This window comes from Enhydra lutris, unplaced genomic scaffold (genome assembly GCF_002288905.1).
Source record: "Enhydra lutris kenyoni isolate GAN:26980312 unplaced genomic scaffold, ASM228890v2 scaffoldscaffold15, whole genome shotgun sequence".
NCBI lineage: Eukaryota > Metazoa > Chordata > Mammalia > Carnivora > Mustelidae > Enhydra > Enhydra lutris.
The window spans coordinates 63,316,425-63,333,021 of NW_019154099.1; the positions used below are offsets into that span (position 1 = coordinate 63,316,425).

Consider the following 16,597-nt stretch of genomic DNA (forward strand, 5'->3'; position numbering starts at 1 on the left):
GGAGAGGAGCTGGGGGCCTGGTGTCAGGGTGAGGGGCCTTCGGTCTTCTCAACAGCATGGGAAGACGGTGCCCCAGGGCGGCACTCTCGGTGTTCCCTCTGATGTGGGGCCACAGCAACTGTGCGTGTGTGAGGATGGGAGCACGGAGGGAGGAACGGCGTCCCTGGTGCGAGGCAGCAAACATCCGCGCACCCCACGGTAAACACCTGCACCAGATTACTCCAGGAGCGGACAGTCCAAGACCAGTCCCCTCTCACCACCCTCGGCAGTCATGGGGAAAGTTCTAGAAGGCCGCGTCAGCCCTCTGTGGCCCCCGAGGTCCAGACGGGAGCCACAGGTGTCTGGAAGGTACAGGGTTTACTAGAGGAGCATGTATGCGTCAGGGACATGAGGAACGGTGGCCCCATGGCACTTTCAGAATAAGGAAAGCAGAACCTTTAATTCGCCAAGCGACCCCGTAGCAGAGCTGCCAGGCTGTCTTTTCTTCTTTTCAATAAGGGCAACATTCAAGAACGTTTTTGGTTCGTCTGCTTAGAATGCAACAGCTAGGACTCCACTCTCAAATTTAAAGCCCAATCTTGTACGAACACTTCTGTTTCTGGACAAGAGAGAGACTTGTGTGTCCGAGGATGGCTGGGGCATGGCCAACCTCCAGCACGGCCTCTGACCGCCACCAGCACTTTCAGACACGCAGCCGGGGCCCCCCCGGCCGCGGGTTCTCTGTAACGGAAGACTTAAAGCGGAAACACCTCAACCCGTATGTGGAGACTGGCCTCCCTCAGCGCTCGAAGCTACGAGAGGAACAAAGAGCGAGCCCGAGGGTCCCACACTGGGTGGGGGGAAGGGCCTCCGGCTACGCCCCCTCCCGCCTGAGCCCCATCTTCCCAGTGGGAAGCCTGGGAGCCCACAGGAAACCAGACTGCAAGCCAGCTCAGATCTGCAGGGTCCCTCAGGGTCAGCCCTGGGCCAGAGCGACAGGAAAAGATGCCCGGCTAAGGTCTCTGAGGGCACCAGGTGCTGGGCGTGAGGTGAGACCCCGAGGCTCCCAGGACCGATGGGGCTGGAGCTGCGGTGGGCTCTGCTGCAGACCACACACACCCAGGCCTAGTGCGTGAGGACCTCCGGGCAGCAGGGCCAGGTGCGGGGGGCAGCATGAGGCCGTTGGCCTCCCCTCGCGGAAAGTACGGCACTAAAACCGCACCGTCCCTTGCCTGAGTCAATGTCCTCTCAGCCACCCCACGAGCCCCTGGCAAGTTCCTGGCTCTTCCTTCAAACCAACTCCCCATGTCCTAGTATTGAAATTATCAGAAAACTGAAAATTCCTTTCTTTGCATTCCCTTCCTTTTAGAAGCACAGAAAACCAACAGACGAGGTGGGCCCAGGCTGTAGCCGCCAGGCCAGAGCCCAGAAACCCTGCTTCTCGCTCACCGGATCTCAAGTTTGTCCACGTCCTCCTCCTCGAAGTCAAAGTGGGACTTCCGGCTGTAGCTGCAGGGTCTGGTCACCTGGAGGGGCGGACAGGAGGAAGCCCGTGTGTGCCACGCCCTTGCCTGCAGAGCACCCTGTGTCCTGGCCACCCCAGGCCTGGGGAAAGGCTGCGGGTCCCCCACCCAGAGCAGAGGTGGGGTCTCAGCCTGCAGGCACGGCTGAAGCCTCTTCTCCAGGGTGCTTGGGGCACGGGCGGGGCTCTGCCTCCTCCCCCCCCCCCCCCCCCCCCCCCCCCCCCCGCAGGCACCCGGCCGGCTCCCTCCCTCTTCAGCCCCACAGCTCCAGGCGCGTCCCCTCCCATCCCCCCGGTGTCCCGAAGTCGCCCCTCCCCAACCTTCCCATCTCAGCACCTCCGCCCTTACGGCTCGGTGGCCGCCCGGGGTGCTGACACCTCACAAGCAGGGGACCCGTCCAGCTGCCAACCGGCTCAGGCCTCGTCCACTGCCAGCTGAGGCTTCTGAAAGCCCCGTGGAGCCCCCACTAGTTCCCCTCACCCAGCACACAGCCCGCACCCCTGTCCAGTTCACCACCGGCCTCTTCCCCGCTCAGGCCCGTGTTGGGAAGCCTGAAGGTGACTCTGAAATGCCACCTCCTCCAGGAAGCCCCCCAGAGCCTCCACCATCTGACACAGCTCACGGTCTGGCTTCTAGTGAGGCGGTCACAGAGCTTCTGCATGGGTACCTAACACATCTAGTGAGGGAACGAAGACGGCTTCCGTAGAACCTCAAATAACTTCGTTCAGATACTGAAGAGTTTTTAAGGAAGCCTAGGCATTACCCTGGAAGCAAATGGTTCGGACACTACTTCCTTGTGAAACCCCTATAGGAGGCTGCCTATGACCCCAAAGCCAACCACTGGGACTCAGGCTAAGTCAGAATTGTGGGGTTGTTGGCAAGAGAAGAAGAAAGCAGGTGCAGAGAATCCAAAGGGGGATTTAGGTGTTACGCAGGGCTCAGACCTTTGAGTCTCAGACCATAAACTCCAGAGAAGCACATTCCAAGGTCCTATGGTCTGAGGCTGTGAAGGAGGCAGGTGTCAGGTAGGCCCTAGCCACAGCACCGAGGGCCCAGTTCTGGACCGTCCCTGGGACCCTGCAGGATGCAGGTCTGTGCTCAGCGGCATGTGGGGCTGGCGAGACTCATCTAGCAAGTGGAGACCTGCGCTTTTGCAGAGTAAAAGAGAAGAATATGACACAGAAAGTGTGTGTCGCTGTCCAGGAGGACCACAAGGCAGCGAAAAGCCTGGGCCTTACTGTGTGCAGCGCAAGCTTGGGAGGAGCTGACCTCAGCCGTTCCAGGATGCAGGGACGAGGCAGGCCGGTACGGTTCTAGTACAGAATTCAGACCAACAGCTGTCCTTACTCTCCGTCCCAGACCCCTTCCCTGCTGCTGGAGCCCCACCATGCCCCCCCCCCCCCCCCCCCGCCGGGAGATAAGGCTGACCGCATCAGCTTCCTGACCAACCCTGAGTCTTTTAACCACTTTCTGCACTGGGTGATGGAATAAGCATGTCTTTCTGGGACAGAGAACGGCGCTGTGCCCTTGGCACTCCGACTCCACGCCCCCCTCACCATGACCCAAGAAGCCTGACCGCAGCCTCCAGTGTTTTAGAAACCTGTGGGCTTCTGGATCTGTCAGAACATGTCCAGGTTCTCCGCACGTGAGCTCCTCAGTTCTGAGCCAAGTCCCCAACTTCCAAAACTCCCCCTTCTCACCCCAACCTCACCCAACGTTTAGAGACGTGCTTCCTTGCAGCCTCATAGTGCCCCCTCCCAGACTACACCCACGGGTCGCCGTTCTGGGAAGACTCCTTCCAGGCAGGACTGGGGGCTGTTTGCTTGTGGCTCCCCAGGGCCACTGACTTAACAGTCACTTCCCCACGTGCATGACCCACCCTGCGCACGCTTCCCTGCTTGGGGCAAACTCAGGAATGCAGGGGTAGAGGCTCGTTCACCCTCAGCCCCCAGGACCCGGTCCACAGGAGACCCTCGAGAAACCCTCGTGGGTGGAAACAACATCACCCCGAATACACTGCCTCTGGGCCAGGGTCACACTAAAGCAGCCACGTCTGCTACTGTCCTGTCGATGGCCTTCGGCCCGTAGGCCTCCCATCTCACTAACGTCAGCGGTTCCCAGTCCTGAGAGGACACCAGGGGATCTCTGTGTTCAAACGCATTTGCTCTTCTGCTTCAAAACCCCTCACTATTTCTGGGGAGACAAGCCTCCCTCCACTGCTCAGGAAAGACCGGGTGAAGCAAGCCAAAGCCAAAACACCCCAAACAGGCAAACAGTGAAAAACACGCCGATCGGGACAACTTGGGGAGTACAACTCGTCAGGATTCAACTCAAAACCAAGGAAGCAACAAATCACCTTTCTCCCCAGGGGCCAGAGGGGAGTTCCTGGGAGCCCAGCTGACACCGCAGGCTGGGAGGGAGGCCTCGTGCCGGGGTCATTCCAGAACTTGCAGGAGGAAGCCGGGGCCCAGGGCCGGAGACACGCCTTCCCCAAGGGTCTCCATGTGACATTCACGGGGCTCAAATACCAACCTCAAAATAAAACACCTCATCAAACTGGGGGTTGTTGGTCTTCTTTTTCACTTTTGTCTTCTTTGCTTCTGATCTGTAACCAAGGAGGAAGGGTTAAGGTTAAAAGCAACGCTGTTGACACCGAGTCTTTGCACCTTCAGACTGAGTGATCAAATGCACCAGTAACCTCCTCCTGCTACTTATACATATTTCAGTTTGTCTCCAACCCACACAGTATGCAAATCAGGAAGCTTTACTGAGCCAAAGGCACCCAGTGTGGAGAAGAGAGGGGCTGTTTCCAGAAAGCAATCTCAGGGCCACAGAGGAGACCAGAGTAAGTCAGAACGCCACATCCCAGCGCACAGCCTCTCCTGCATTTCTGTGGAAGCCCCGGCATCGTCGCAGCGGGCGACTTACCCACCCGCCCCATGTGCAGAGTACTTGCCTGCAGGGTCCGGCCAGTGTCACAGTCGCGTACGGATCACACTGCCCGTTCACGATGGGGAGGCCTTGGCACTCGAGGATGCTGAGGACAGAGACGGGGCGTCAGGAGTGGGGTGGGAGGGGCCCACAGGCAGCTTCCCCAGGTGGCTGTGAGGCCGTGGCAGGTGGCTGTCCACAGCCGGGGCCAAGGGCCATGAGCCCAGGGTGGCTTCGGTCACCCGTGGCCCAGACGCTCCTAATAAACACGGACGGGTGCACCGATTTGCAACCGGAAGACATGTGGGGGCAGGAGAGTGTAAGCACTGCCCTCAGGACACGGCTGTCTTATCCGAGGGGCACAGGTTGCTGGGGCCTCCTGGGGGCGAGGCCGCTGCCTTCACGTCCTGAGAGTTCAGCTCCCCTGTGAGCTGATGGACCAGGCGCTGCGACGAGGCCATGTTACAGGTGGGAAAACGGGGGCCCCAACAACGGAGGGGCTGCAGACCCAGCCTGTGCATGAGCTCCGTGCCACGCACGCCACCCAGCAGACACCATGGGCTCTGTGCCATGCACATTGCTCACAGGAGACACAGTGAACTCTGTGTCACGTATGCCACTCAGCAGACACCATGAGTTCCGTGCCACGTACACCGCTCAGCAGAAACCATGAGCTCCGTACCACGCACTCCGCTCACAGCAGACACCATGGGCTCCGTACCACGCATGCCGCTCAGCAGAAGACTCCCTGATCCCTCCCAGAGGTCCCGGCACAACTGTCCTGCTCCCTGGTTCGCTTCAACTTCTGGAGCCCAGCTGGTCACACAAGCTCCAGGACCACCATTTCCCCTCATCCTGTCACCCCTGCCATCCGGCTGTGCTTCTCCCGACTGTCCCTTCTCCAGGCTGTGGGTCCCATCATCCTGTTCCTGGCACGCCGACCGGGAGCACCGGCTGGACGTTAGGAATTTCAGGCTGCTGGTGTCCAGATGCCGTTGCTGTCCAAAGGACAGAGCTGACTGGAGGCTGAGGGTCTCTGGGTGCAGACTGATCACGGAAATTCTTGTCTGAAGCTCTGTCAGGGGAGGCGCCGGCCGCCTCTGTCCAGGGACTGTTTGTCCCACCACATAGGTGCGGCCCTCCGAGTCCGCACAGAACCCCCAATGGGAACAAGGATCTCCACCGGGTTGGCAGGGGTTCAAATGCCTCCCAGCCCCACACGGGCCCCTTCACCTCCGCCTGAACCCACTCTATTCGCACGGCTTGCGGGAGTGCTGGCAAGTCCCTTCCTCTCCAGAACCCACCAGCAGCGGCCTCAGACTCCCAACAGCAATCTCTGTCTCCCCTCCCACCTCCAGGCCCCACTTGGGAGCCCTCCTGCCCCTTGCCACCCACACACCTGCAGGACAAAATCAGGACCACTGCGGCTCCCGGGTCTGCTTCCCTTACTTGGGGTCACAAAGCGAAAATGCTGTTTGCCCAACTCCAAACTGTCCCTCTCGCCCGGCATCCGGCTCCTTAGCTGTCTGTGCGGGAGAGGGGGTCCGGGTCCCAGGACTGCATCGCGGCAGGACAGTTGTCCTCCCAAAGAGGAATGTCCGTTTGGCTTCATGGACGTACGGTCACTTTCCCTCGCAGAGCTGAGCGTTCCAGCTTCTCCTGGGCACCAGGAAGTCAGGAAACAACTGGGCTCCGCACTCCTTCATAAGCCAAGCGATCTTGTGTCCCTCTTGGGAAGAAGTTCGCTTCTAGCATTTTACCAGAATATTTCTTTCTGGTTGCAGGGTTTTGTTTTCTTCATTTCTCCTTCATGGTGCTTACAGCCCTTGAGGTCACGTCCACGCCAGTCCCATGATGTGAGCCTTCCCTAATTTTTCCAACTCTTTACTCCTACTCTACTTTACAAAGTATTTCTGGGTTTCTTTCCTAGATCACTGACTTGGTCTTCGGTTACCTTCCGCCCTTCATTAACTCATCATTAAAGAAATATTTCTTCATGCATTACATCATCGGGAAAGAATGATTTGTTGCGATCTTATCCGTGGCAAGCACGTGTCCAGGAATGGGTGCCGGTGGGCAGCTCGCACTTACTCGGCTGTGACTGTGGACTGAAGGGCAAGACAGGTGGGGGAGAAGAGGACCCGACAGGACAGCAGCTGTGAGAAGTGGGCAAACGGCTTGCTCAGGGGACGTGCGGGGAGGCTCCCGTGCTGACCCGCAGCAAATGACCCAGCTGAATGCAAACACGCTTCTTCTACATTCACTTGTTCATCAGGAAGGTTTGGACGGCAAGTGTGCCCACATTTCAGATCCTCAGAGACCATGGGTTTCCACGGCCAGAAACTCGATGTCATCCCTAAGCACCAAAGTGAAAGCGACTTTCCCCACATCTGATGCCCTAGAGACGCAGCTGCTTCCAGCGCCCACATTCCCCGTCGCTCCTTCCTCTGAAGACCGACACGAGAAACACGCTATTTTCTGACTCAAAGCAAAGACTGGGTACTGACTGCACCTGCACGAAGGCATCTGGGAGGAAAAAAGGACCCTCCTGCCTGGCAGGCCCAACACGCAAACCGGAGGACGTGGGCCAGACCCCCTCCCGCTCCGGCCCTGGGCAGCTCCAGGAGGGCCACAGCCCAGCGCACGGCCGGTGGGCGCTGTCGGGGGCTGCCCGGGGCACACAAAGCCAAGCCCCCCTATACTTCACACAAAACGCATCTCTCCAGGCTTACTGTCTTCGGAACAACTTCTAGTGCCTCTTCGGAATGTTCTAGATAAATAGCAGAGAGAAGTAAAGTATTTACTCTGCTGGGCATTCCTACCTCCAGGAAAGGACACTGTGACATACGGAGTGACCCAGTCAACTAATCTGGAACCCAAGGCACCACAAGCACAAGATTTTGTACACATTCTAACATCTACAGGACTTTGTATTCGAACTGACCCATAAGACGTGGTTACGCCTCCCAGCTGGAGTAATGGTCTGCAGCTCCGGGACCTTGTTTCATCCCCTCCCCACCAACCCCCACTGTGGCCACAGGCTGGTGCTTCCGCTTCCCGCCCCCATGAGCAGGACACAGCCTGCCTGCAGGACCACTGGCTGCAGAGGACCCGGCCGTGCGGTGACAAATCTCACCGTGGCCACCAGCCACCGGCCGGCCAGCTGCTCCGCCTCCACTCATGCTTGGTCCAACCTCAGACAGAGCCAGGGTTGGTAGCCTGTTGTAATTCCCTAATAATAGAAAAGAAGATCTTTATTGGATTTGAGATGCTGATGGAAGTCTGGAAGCAGGTAACCCTCACTTGGATGCACCTCAAGGTGGAGGTACAGGTGGTTGGTGCCTGCTTCCCCGGCCGACAGCCCTGCAGCCTGGGTCTGGGTCCGGGGGACTCCCCAGCAGGTGCCTGCAGGACCCCAGGACCACAACCCCGGTCCCCAGCTGCCTGGCCCCCATCCCGGTCAGGGAGGCTCCCCAGCGGGTGCCTGTGGGACTCTCAATAGGACTCTTGTGTAGTGGGAGACGGTGGAGCCTAGAGGTGGCAAAGTGCAGGAACCCTAACTTTCAGACGCAGCAGTGGCCACAGGACACCCGAAAGAGACTGCCCACAGCGCCAGGAAAGGCGGCGAGCCCAGCAGAGCCCAGCGCCGTGCCAGCCTGTGCCAGGCGGGCTGCTCTTAGCTGTCAGGCTCTTGCAACACTGAGCTCGAGCGGATGAAATCTGGAGATGCTCACAGGCAAACATGTCTCCCCGCGAAGGTGGAGGCCACAGGAGGCCGCGCAGCTGTTGGCAGGGAGCAGGAGCTCAGGACAGACCTGAATGAACGATTAAAAGGTTTATTCACCCTTGTTGGGGATGAAAGAAAAGCATAAGAGAGTCCAGCCTGGGGTCTGGCTGGAAAGACGAGCCGCTCCCACGGGAGCAGGCACCTGTCGGAGGTGCGGACTGGTAGACGCCCTCCACACCGGCAAGAGCAGCAGGATGGTGGGTCCCTGAACCACCCGAGGCTCGCGCAGATGTCCCCGCAGCAGACGTGGACGTACGAGTGAACAGACAGAGAAGTAGGCTTACAGTCGGAAAGGCCACCCGCGGAAGGATCGGGGAGGTTTCTGTGAGCCCATCGCGCAGACCCTCTGCCCGCACACCCACCAGAGCACTCAGCCGACAGCACAGTCTTCCCCAGCTCTCACTCTCCCCCCGGGCCCGGGAAGGGCAGGGAGAGATGCTGTTCTGCCTGCCTTGCAGCCGGGAAAGCCCACAGGAAGCGCTCCCTGGCGCATAAGGGCAGGGAGGGAACTTGCAGGGAACGGACGCCCCCGGGAAGAACCAGAACCTCACAGAGGGCGACCTGCCATTTGGGGAAGATAGACGAGGCCTCGCCTCGCTTTTCGGACGGCGGGGACGGGAGCCCCTGGCGGCAGAGAGCAATACGCCGGAAGTAGGGAGAGGGAAGGCCGGGGCGAGAGCTCGGCCTGGCCAGAACACCGCCGGCCCCCCACAAAAGACCACCAGGACAGAGGAGAGGTGAAGAGAGCCCAGAAGGATCTGAGAGTGCATGTAGGTCCTGTAGCCTTTGGGGGGAGGATGGTGAGCCAGTAGGAGTCACCTGCTGTGAGGGGCTAGTGGTGGGTCCCCAAGGAGATGTGACCTGGTTTGGAAACAGGTTTCTGCAGATGTAATCAAGCTAAGGCTCTTGAGACGATGAGCTTATTCTGGTTTCAGGATGGCCCTAAACCCAATGACTAGTGTCCTTACAGGAGGGAGATCGCTCAGACGCGGGGTGGGGGTGGGGGGTATTGTGAAGAGGGACTGCCTGGGTGAGGAGGAGGGGACCATCCCCTGAAGGCTCCAGACAGAGTGTGGCGTGGCCGGATTGCAGAGCCTTCAGAACTCGGACAGAATCCGTTCCTGTTGTTTTAAGGCACGTGAGACTGTGTGTTTGGCTGGAGCAGCCCTCAGAAAGTCACGCCTGGCAAGGAGGGAAGGACGTGTGTCGGGGTTGCTGAGACAGGTCCCGGCAACAGGTGCAGGCCGAGCCTGGCCCCGGTGCTTACAGCGAGGGCATGGGAGTACGTCACGGTGCTCCCGGGCAGGAGGGAGGGCTGAGGCGATTCTCGGGCAGCAGGGAACCCTACTGGAATGAATCTGCTTTTGCGCAACTGACTTCTCAACGGTCTCGGCCCAGCTCTTAACTTCTGCCAAGCCCTTGACACACCTCGAGGTTGGCCCAAGCCCGTGTAGCCTCTGAGGGGCGAGGGCCTGAGGCAAAGACACAGGCATGAGCATGTGTGATTCCGAACAAGTGCGGGGGAGATGCGGAGACGCAGGTCGGTACAAGGAGACGACATGCGGAGCAAGTCAGGGTTTGCGGCCCGCAGCGGGTCTGGGAGAGGTCTGCCAGCTCTGATGCCGGGATTTCAGGTCCAGAGCCTTTCGTATCACAGGCGGAGGGGCCATTGTCTCCTGCTCTGTCCCAAAAGTCCCCGATGCACACAACTGACTTGGCTCTGAGGAAGAAAGTCGTAAAATACAAACGCGACTGCAACATTAGAGGAAAACTTGTAGCTATAAATGCCTACGTTAAAAAGGAATGAAGATCACAAATTAATAACCTACACTTCCACCTTAAGAAACCAGAAAAAGAAAAGCGAAAAGCCTACACAGGCAGAAAGACGGAAATCACACAGATAACAAAGGAGAGAACAGAGGAGAGGAAAAGCGGGACCTTTGAGAAGAGCCACAAACTCGACACACCTGTAGCGAGACTGACAAAAAAGGAGACTCAAGTCATTAAAAATCAGTAACGAAAGAGGGACATTTCTAAGATCTTACAGAAACAGAGCGACTCTTTAAGAAAATTACAGAAGAGCTGACCACAAGGACGGACTGTTTTGGGGCTGGCAGGGCTCGAATTGCTAATTCCCCAAACGGATCTGCAGATTCAGTACACTTGCTACCAAAATGCCAGCTGCTACTCTTGCAGAAATTCACACGTTGATCCTGAAACTCATATGGAAATGAAGGAGCTCAGGAGGGCCAGGGAGTCACGAGAAAGGGACCAAGATGGAAGACTCACACTCCCTGACTTCCGAACCTGCTGTGTGCTAAAGCACAGGGATGGGACAGGCACACAGGTCAGTGGAAGAGAACAGGGTCCACGAATAAGTCTGACCATTTACTATGACCCAGCGGCAGCTGGCGGGGGCAGAACGGACCTTTCCCCGAGTGGTGCTGAGACAACTGCATCTTTGAAAGAAAAGGAACCAACGCTGACCCCAACTGGACACCACACATAAGACATTAACTCCACACGTACTGAGGACCAAAAGGGGAGAACGAAACCCTAGAGATGTTGGAAGGAAAACGCAGCTGTCAATCTTCACGATCTCAGATCGGGAAAAGATCTCTTAGAAAAGGACCTAAACACAGGAAACAACAGATGGGGCCGATGGAGATTTAAGATTCTTGTATCACAAAGGACCTTGTTAAGAAAGTGAAGATGGACAACAGAATGACAGAAAACGTCTTCAAGTTATATATTTGACAACAGTCTAGTACCCAGAATACATGGAAAATTCTTACAACTTAATAATAAAATACTAATAACCCAATTAAAAAATCGTAAAGGACTTGAACAGACACTTCTTTGGAGATCCAGAGCCGGCCAACAAGGACAGGAAAGGACGGTCAACGCCGTTCAGGGAAACATGAGTCAACACCGCTTCACACCACTGGGAGGAGACAAGCAGACAGCTCGGGAGAGGGTCTGGGCTGAGCGAGGACACAGCAGCTGGAGCCCTCACACGCTGTGGGCCCTGCAGATGGGGAAGCCTCATGAGAAGCAGCCTGGTGCTTTCTCAGAAACTGAAACACAGTTAAGATACAACACACCGATTCTACCCCTCCACTATGTCCCCAAGGGAAATGAGAACTAGTCTCCTACTCACACGCGAATGTCCCAGTAGCGGTATTCACAACAGCCAAAAGGTGGGACCCACCCAACGGGGATCTGTGGGTGACAGGCCAGAAAATGTGGTGTACCCACACGGTGGACAGTGACACCCGCGACAGCGGGGATGACCCCTGAAGACCTCCCGCTCGCTGAGGGAAGCCAGTCACCGAGAACCACAGAGCATGTGATTCCATTCACATGAAACATCCAGAATGCGCAAATCCGTAGAAGCAGACCAGTGGTTGTCGGGGGCTGGGGAGGGGGGTGGGGTGCGATGGGGGAAGGGATTTCATTTTCAGGATGATGAAATGTTCTGGAACTGGACAGTGCTTAGGGGTAACCGTTGCACAACCTTGTGAATGTACTCAAAGTGTACCCTTTAAAACGCTGAATTTTATGGTATGTGAAGGGTATTTTTTAGTGAAAGAAAAATTGACGGGCAGAGGCGGGATGAAGAAAGAGAAGTCCGTGGTCTCACAGTCACTGATGACTCCCTGACTGGAGGACCTGAGCTGCTATGTGACTGTGGCACCCCCCTTCCTCCTCACTGCATCCCTGTGGGGGACGCCTCGGCCCTGGGATTCTGAACAAAGTGTACTCGTGTGTGTGATCGTATGTACCAAAGGATGTGCCAGCGTGCACCAGTGTGTGTACTAGCAGTGTGCTGGCACAGGGACTAGCGTGGGTCCATGTGCACTGGTGTGTACTAGTGTGTGCTCATGCGCACTAGCCGTGTTCGTGTGTGCTGGTACGGGTGCTAGTGTGTGCCGGTGTGTGCCAGCAAGTGTACTAGGTGTGCTAGTGTATCAGTGTTCTGTACCAGCATATACTCGTATGTATGTTAGTGTGTGGTCATGTGTGCGCTAGCGTTATGCTAGTGTGAGTTAACGTGTGCTGGTGTGTGCGCTGGCGCGTATACGAGTGTGCGTAAACACGCTCGTGTGTGTGCTGGTATGCAAATGTGTGTGCTAGCACGCACGCGAGCACGTGTACTAATGTGTGTGCCAGTGTGTATACGAGGTGCGTGCTGACATGCGTGCTCATGCGTGTACCCTGGTGTGTGCCGGCATGTGTGATAATGTGGGTGCTGGTGTGTTAGTACTTGTGCTAGGGTGTCCTAGCGTCCGTAGCGGCGTGCGCACTAGCGGCGTGTTAGTGCATGTGCACTAGCGTGTGTGCTGGTGTGTGTGCTAGCGTGCATGTGGCGTGTGTACTAGTGTGCACTAGGAAGAAGCGGGATTACACCACAAAGATGCAGGAACCAAGCAAATCCCTGGTGCTTTAACTAAGATGACTCCACAGGGAAGTGTCTGAGGTGCTCCTGTGGTTGGCAGGGACAGCGTGGGCGGGGGATCCTGGGGCTGGGCGGGGACAGGTAGGGACAGCGTGGGCGGCAGAGACTCTGGGGGTGGGCGGGGACAGGCAGGGACAGTGTGGGCGGGGGGGATTCTGGGGGTGGGTGGGGACAGTGTGGACGGCGGAGACTCTGGGAGTAGGAGGGGACGGCGTGGACAGCGTGAATGGTGGCTGGGGACAGGTGGGGATGGCAGAGTGTGTAGCTGTGATGTATGACTTAGTCTTCTGCTCCGGGTGCTACACCCGTGGTTCTCCGATCAGGATGACAGCTACTCCTGGCCAAATGGTTCACAGCCGCCCTCCATCAGGCAGATGTGTGGCTGGACGGGGCAGCCCTCAGGACAGGGGTCCTGGCCCCCCTCTCCCGGCATTCACCAGCCTCAGCTCTCTGCCCAGCCTGGTCCGCTCTGTCCCCGGGCCACTGAAGCACATTCCTTATTCCATGTAAGGCTGCTTGTAAAAACCCTTAAGTTGTTTTGGAAGAAGGGACAGACCAGTAGGTGAACAAGAAAACTGGCGACTCTCTGCTCACTGCGACAGGGTCCGGGGGCAACTACGCTAAGAAGAGTGGGAGCACCTAAGGGTGAAGGCCAAAGCTCGCTGTGTCCCACACGGCACCCCATGCTACACGGCGTCCCACACACGTTCCCACGTATGTCCTCCCGCGTGTCCCATGGTGACAGCCCTGTAGCCTCAACGGACCAGAGGCCACCCTCAGCCAACAGATGGTGAATCCGAACAGCGCGGTGGGTGGCGGGGCAGAGCCCTCTGGGGGTGGCAGACGACGGTGGAAACTCCTTGCACCGTCCCCACCCTCTGTGACGGGACGGAGGGAGCACAGTGCTAAGGCAGAGCCGGCACTTGAGCCCAAGAAAGGGGCATCACCCAATCTCACTGAAGCCCTTGGTTGCCAGACACGGTGAAGACGGGAAAGCATCTGTCCAAAAGACGAGGAAAGCTGGAGCACCTGGTGTCTCATGGGTCCTTAACACCAGAGGCTGGTTTCTGCACACTTCATGTCCTCTTCTCAGGAGTCCCTCCCGACGGCCCTAGACTTCCGACACCCCGGCAGCCGCCCGCAGGACCCCAGCAGCCGCAGGTACTGCCAGCAAAAACTGCAGGGCAGGCAGCCTGGGAGCGGGAGCCCGGCGGGGTGTGCACTTTCCGAGGCCTCGCTGGGCTCAGAGGGCAAGGACCCTGCACACGTGTGTGAGCTCGCGCACGTGTGCACCACCCGAGACTCCTCAGCCTCCTCCAGACGATCTACGGGATTGTGGACCGAAAAGTCAAGAGCACACCACAAGGTTCGGAGACCAGGTGTAGACCACACGTAGACACAGGCACAGCCACATGGTTCGGAGACCAGGTGTAGACACGGGCACAGCTGCTCACACTCAGCAAGCGTGACCGGGGGAGGAGCTCCGGATTCTGGGAGGGGGCTCCTGAGTTCAGGCCGCAGGGCTGCCGACCGGCCTCGCACATGCCACCTGACAGTCCCCTTATCGGGATGGCCCGGGCGCACGCAGTACCTGTGTGTGAACGTCTCCCTGACCACGGCTGCTTGAAGGAGGGTGTGAAGACGACACGCCCGCCCTGCCAGAGAAGCATCTTTGTGGGGGATCCGCGACTCCAGAGTTCTGAGTCGTGTGTTTTTTTTTTTTTTTTTAGATTTTTTTTTTTTTTATTTATTTATTCGACAGAGAGAGATCTCAAGTAGACGGAGAGGCAGGCAGAGAGAGAGAGAGAGAGAGAGAGAGAGGAGGAAGCAGGCTTCCTGCTAAGCAGAGAGCCCGATGTGGGACTCGATCCCAGGATCCTGAGATCATGACCCGAGCCGAAGGCAGCGGCTTAACCCACTGAGCCACCCAGGCGCCCCATGAGTCGTGTGTTTGAAGAACGACAGCCCGCCCCCCGCCGGGGCTCAGAGTCACTGGTCCCGAGAAGACTGCTGCCCGTGTCTTACCGCGTGGCCAGCTTGTGGCAGATGGCGCCCGTGTCGGTGATGACCTCGCTCAGCCTCAGCTCCAGGTGGACCTTGCCCTGGAAGACACAAGAACAGAGGGTAATGAGGGGACGGCCACGCGCAGGGGGCGCTCCCAGCAACTCCGCTCAGAAACGTGAAGCTGCCTGACCCCACGTGGCAACCCCAGCACCACCCCACCCTCACTCAGATCCCAGGGCCGGCCGAGGGCACGGCTCCCCCAGAACGCTGCTTCAGAAGCCAGCGGCCAGACAGTGCGAGGGAAGGTCCTCAGGACACCGCCTCCCAAGCACATCCGCTTGCTTGCTTTACGTTTTGTCCCAGCCTCCGACGCTGAGCCCGCGTGCAGGTACACACCGCTCTGGACCATCTCATCCTTCTGTCTGCGTGTGAGGCCCGGACCCTAGGTGGGGGGTCTCAGTCCTGGGCCCCAGACAGGAAGTTAGTGCTCATGGATGCTTCTAAGGAGACGGGAGCAGAGGGGACTGGAATTTGGAGAACAAGACCAGTGCTGTGTTTCTGCCTGCATCTGCGTCTGCGTCTGTGCAAAGGGCGGATCAGCTGCAGGATCCAACCAGGTCACCATCAGGGGTCAGGGGTCGGGGGGGTGGGAAGGGGCTTCAAGGAAGAGGAACCTGCTCCCTCAGAAACATCCAACAGCAGCAGGCGTGACGCACTGACGGTTTATAGGAGAACGCACTACAACGTGAAAATGAGCACTTCTCTTAAACAGGCTCAGACCAGCATGGAGCCCAGCGCGGGGCAGAACTCACAGCCCCGAGATCAAGACCTGAGCTGTAATCAGGTCAGACGCTCAACTGATTGAGCCGCCTTGGAGCCCAAAACCGTCTTTTTTACTGGACAAGAAGGCTGACTGGGAGCACCTCCAAGGTCCTTTCCGACCAAAACTTCGTGACTCTGCAGCTTGGGGAGGAAAACTGCTTGTCCTAGAAGAATCCAGGCCCAAGATGGCGGGCCAGGCGGCTGGGCTGGAGGAGTGCGGGCAAGACCCCTCGGCGGAGTCCCCTGGCCTCCTGAGTTTGCTCCTCTGAACGTGGCGGCCACGGCCCTGCTCTTCCTGCAGCTTCTGCACCCCTGGACCTCTGGCTCGCCCAGGACAGAAACGGGAGACCTGACGCGTGTGGGCGAGACAGGCACTGAGGCCCCGGGGAGCCCATCTCTCCCCTGCTGCAGGCAAGGCTGGGTGTGGCCCTTTCTGGCCCTTCCTTCCACAGCAGGACCAGTAGCCTCAGAGGGTGCGGCAACATCTCCTGGATGGTAGGACTGGACCAGCATCACACCCGTGTGACCCTGGGCAACACCCCGTGTCCAGAGCACAGACTGAGGATCCACCAAGGGCTCTGAGGGGTTCCTGCCCCACGCGGCAGGGCTGCCTTCAGAGGGACGCACTGGCCAGGAGCAGCCGGCGGCCCCAGGGAACCAGGAGCCCGTCGCACACAGCCCAGGGAGTGTCGGCCCCGGAAGGCCCCTCCTGGAATGGGGGTGCCAACGGCAGTCTCCCTGATGCATCACGACCCTCTGGGCCCGCCCAGCCCATGCAAGGGGCCCTCAGCGTCCGCCAACCCTGCCGCAGGAGCACACACAGCCCTGCGGCCCGCAGTACCCCCTCACGCGGCTGGGCCAGGCTCCGGGCTTCCCCAAGCATCACACGGGGCAGGCGCCGCCGTCCTTTGGCTCCGAGGAGGACGCTGCAGCTGGGCGGCACACAGCCTCCCTCTATCTACAACCCAGTGCCAGTGAAGGCTGCAGATCAAGGAGGACAGCAAAGGCCTGTCCACACGGGCTCCTGGAAAGCCTGTGTCCTCCAGTGGTGTCCTCCTGCGCGCTGGGCCCGGCTCTCTTCTGCCTTCATTT

The 16,597-nt window shown here is 58.4% G+C and overlaps 1 protein-coding gene across 2 annotated transcripts in view; it reads right to left on the bottom strand.

Moving 5' to 3' along the window:
• LOC111147054 (RAS p21 protein activator 3) overlaps window positions 1–16,597 on the bottom strand; it is a 115,770-nt gene that overhangs the window by 23,565 nt on the left and 75,608 nt on the right. For both annotated transcript variants that reach the window (XM_022502921.1, XM_022502922.1), the window contains exons 5-8: window positions 14,705–14,781; window positions 4,459–4,539; window positions 4,035–4,107; window positions 1,429–1,505 (exon numbers count right to left, since the gene is read on the bottom strand). In XM_022502921.1, coding sequence (XP_022358629.1) covers window positions 1,429–1,505; window positions 4,035–4,107; window positions 4,459–4,539; window positions 14,705–14,781 — 308 coding nt within the window. The remainder of the gene's footprint in view (window positions 1–1,428; window positions 1,506–4,034; window positions 4,108–4,458; window positions 4,540–14,704; window positions 14,782–16,597) is intronic.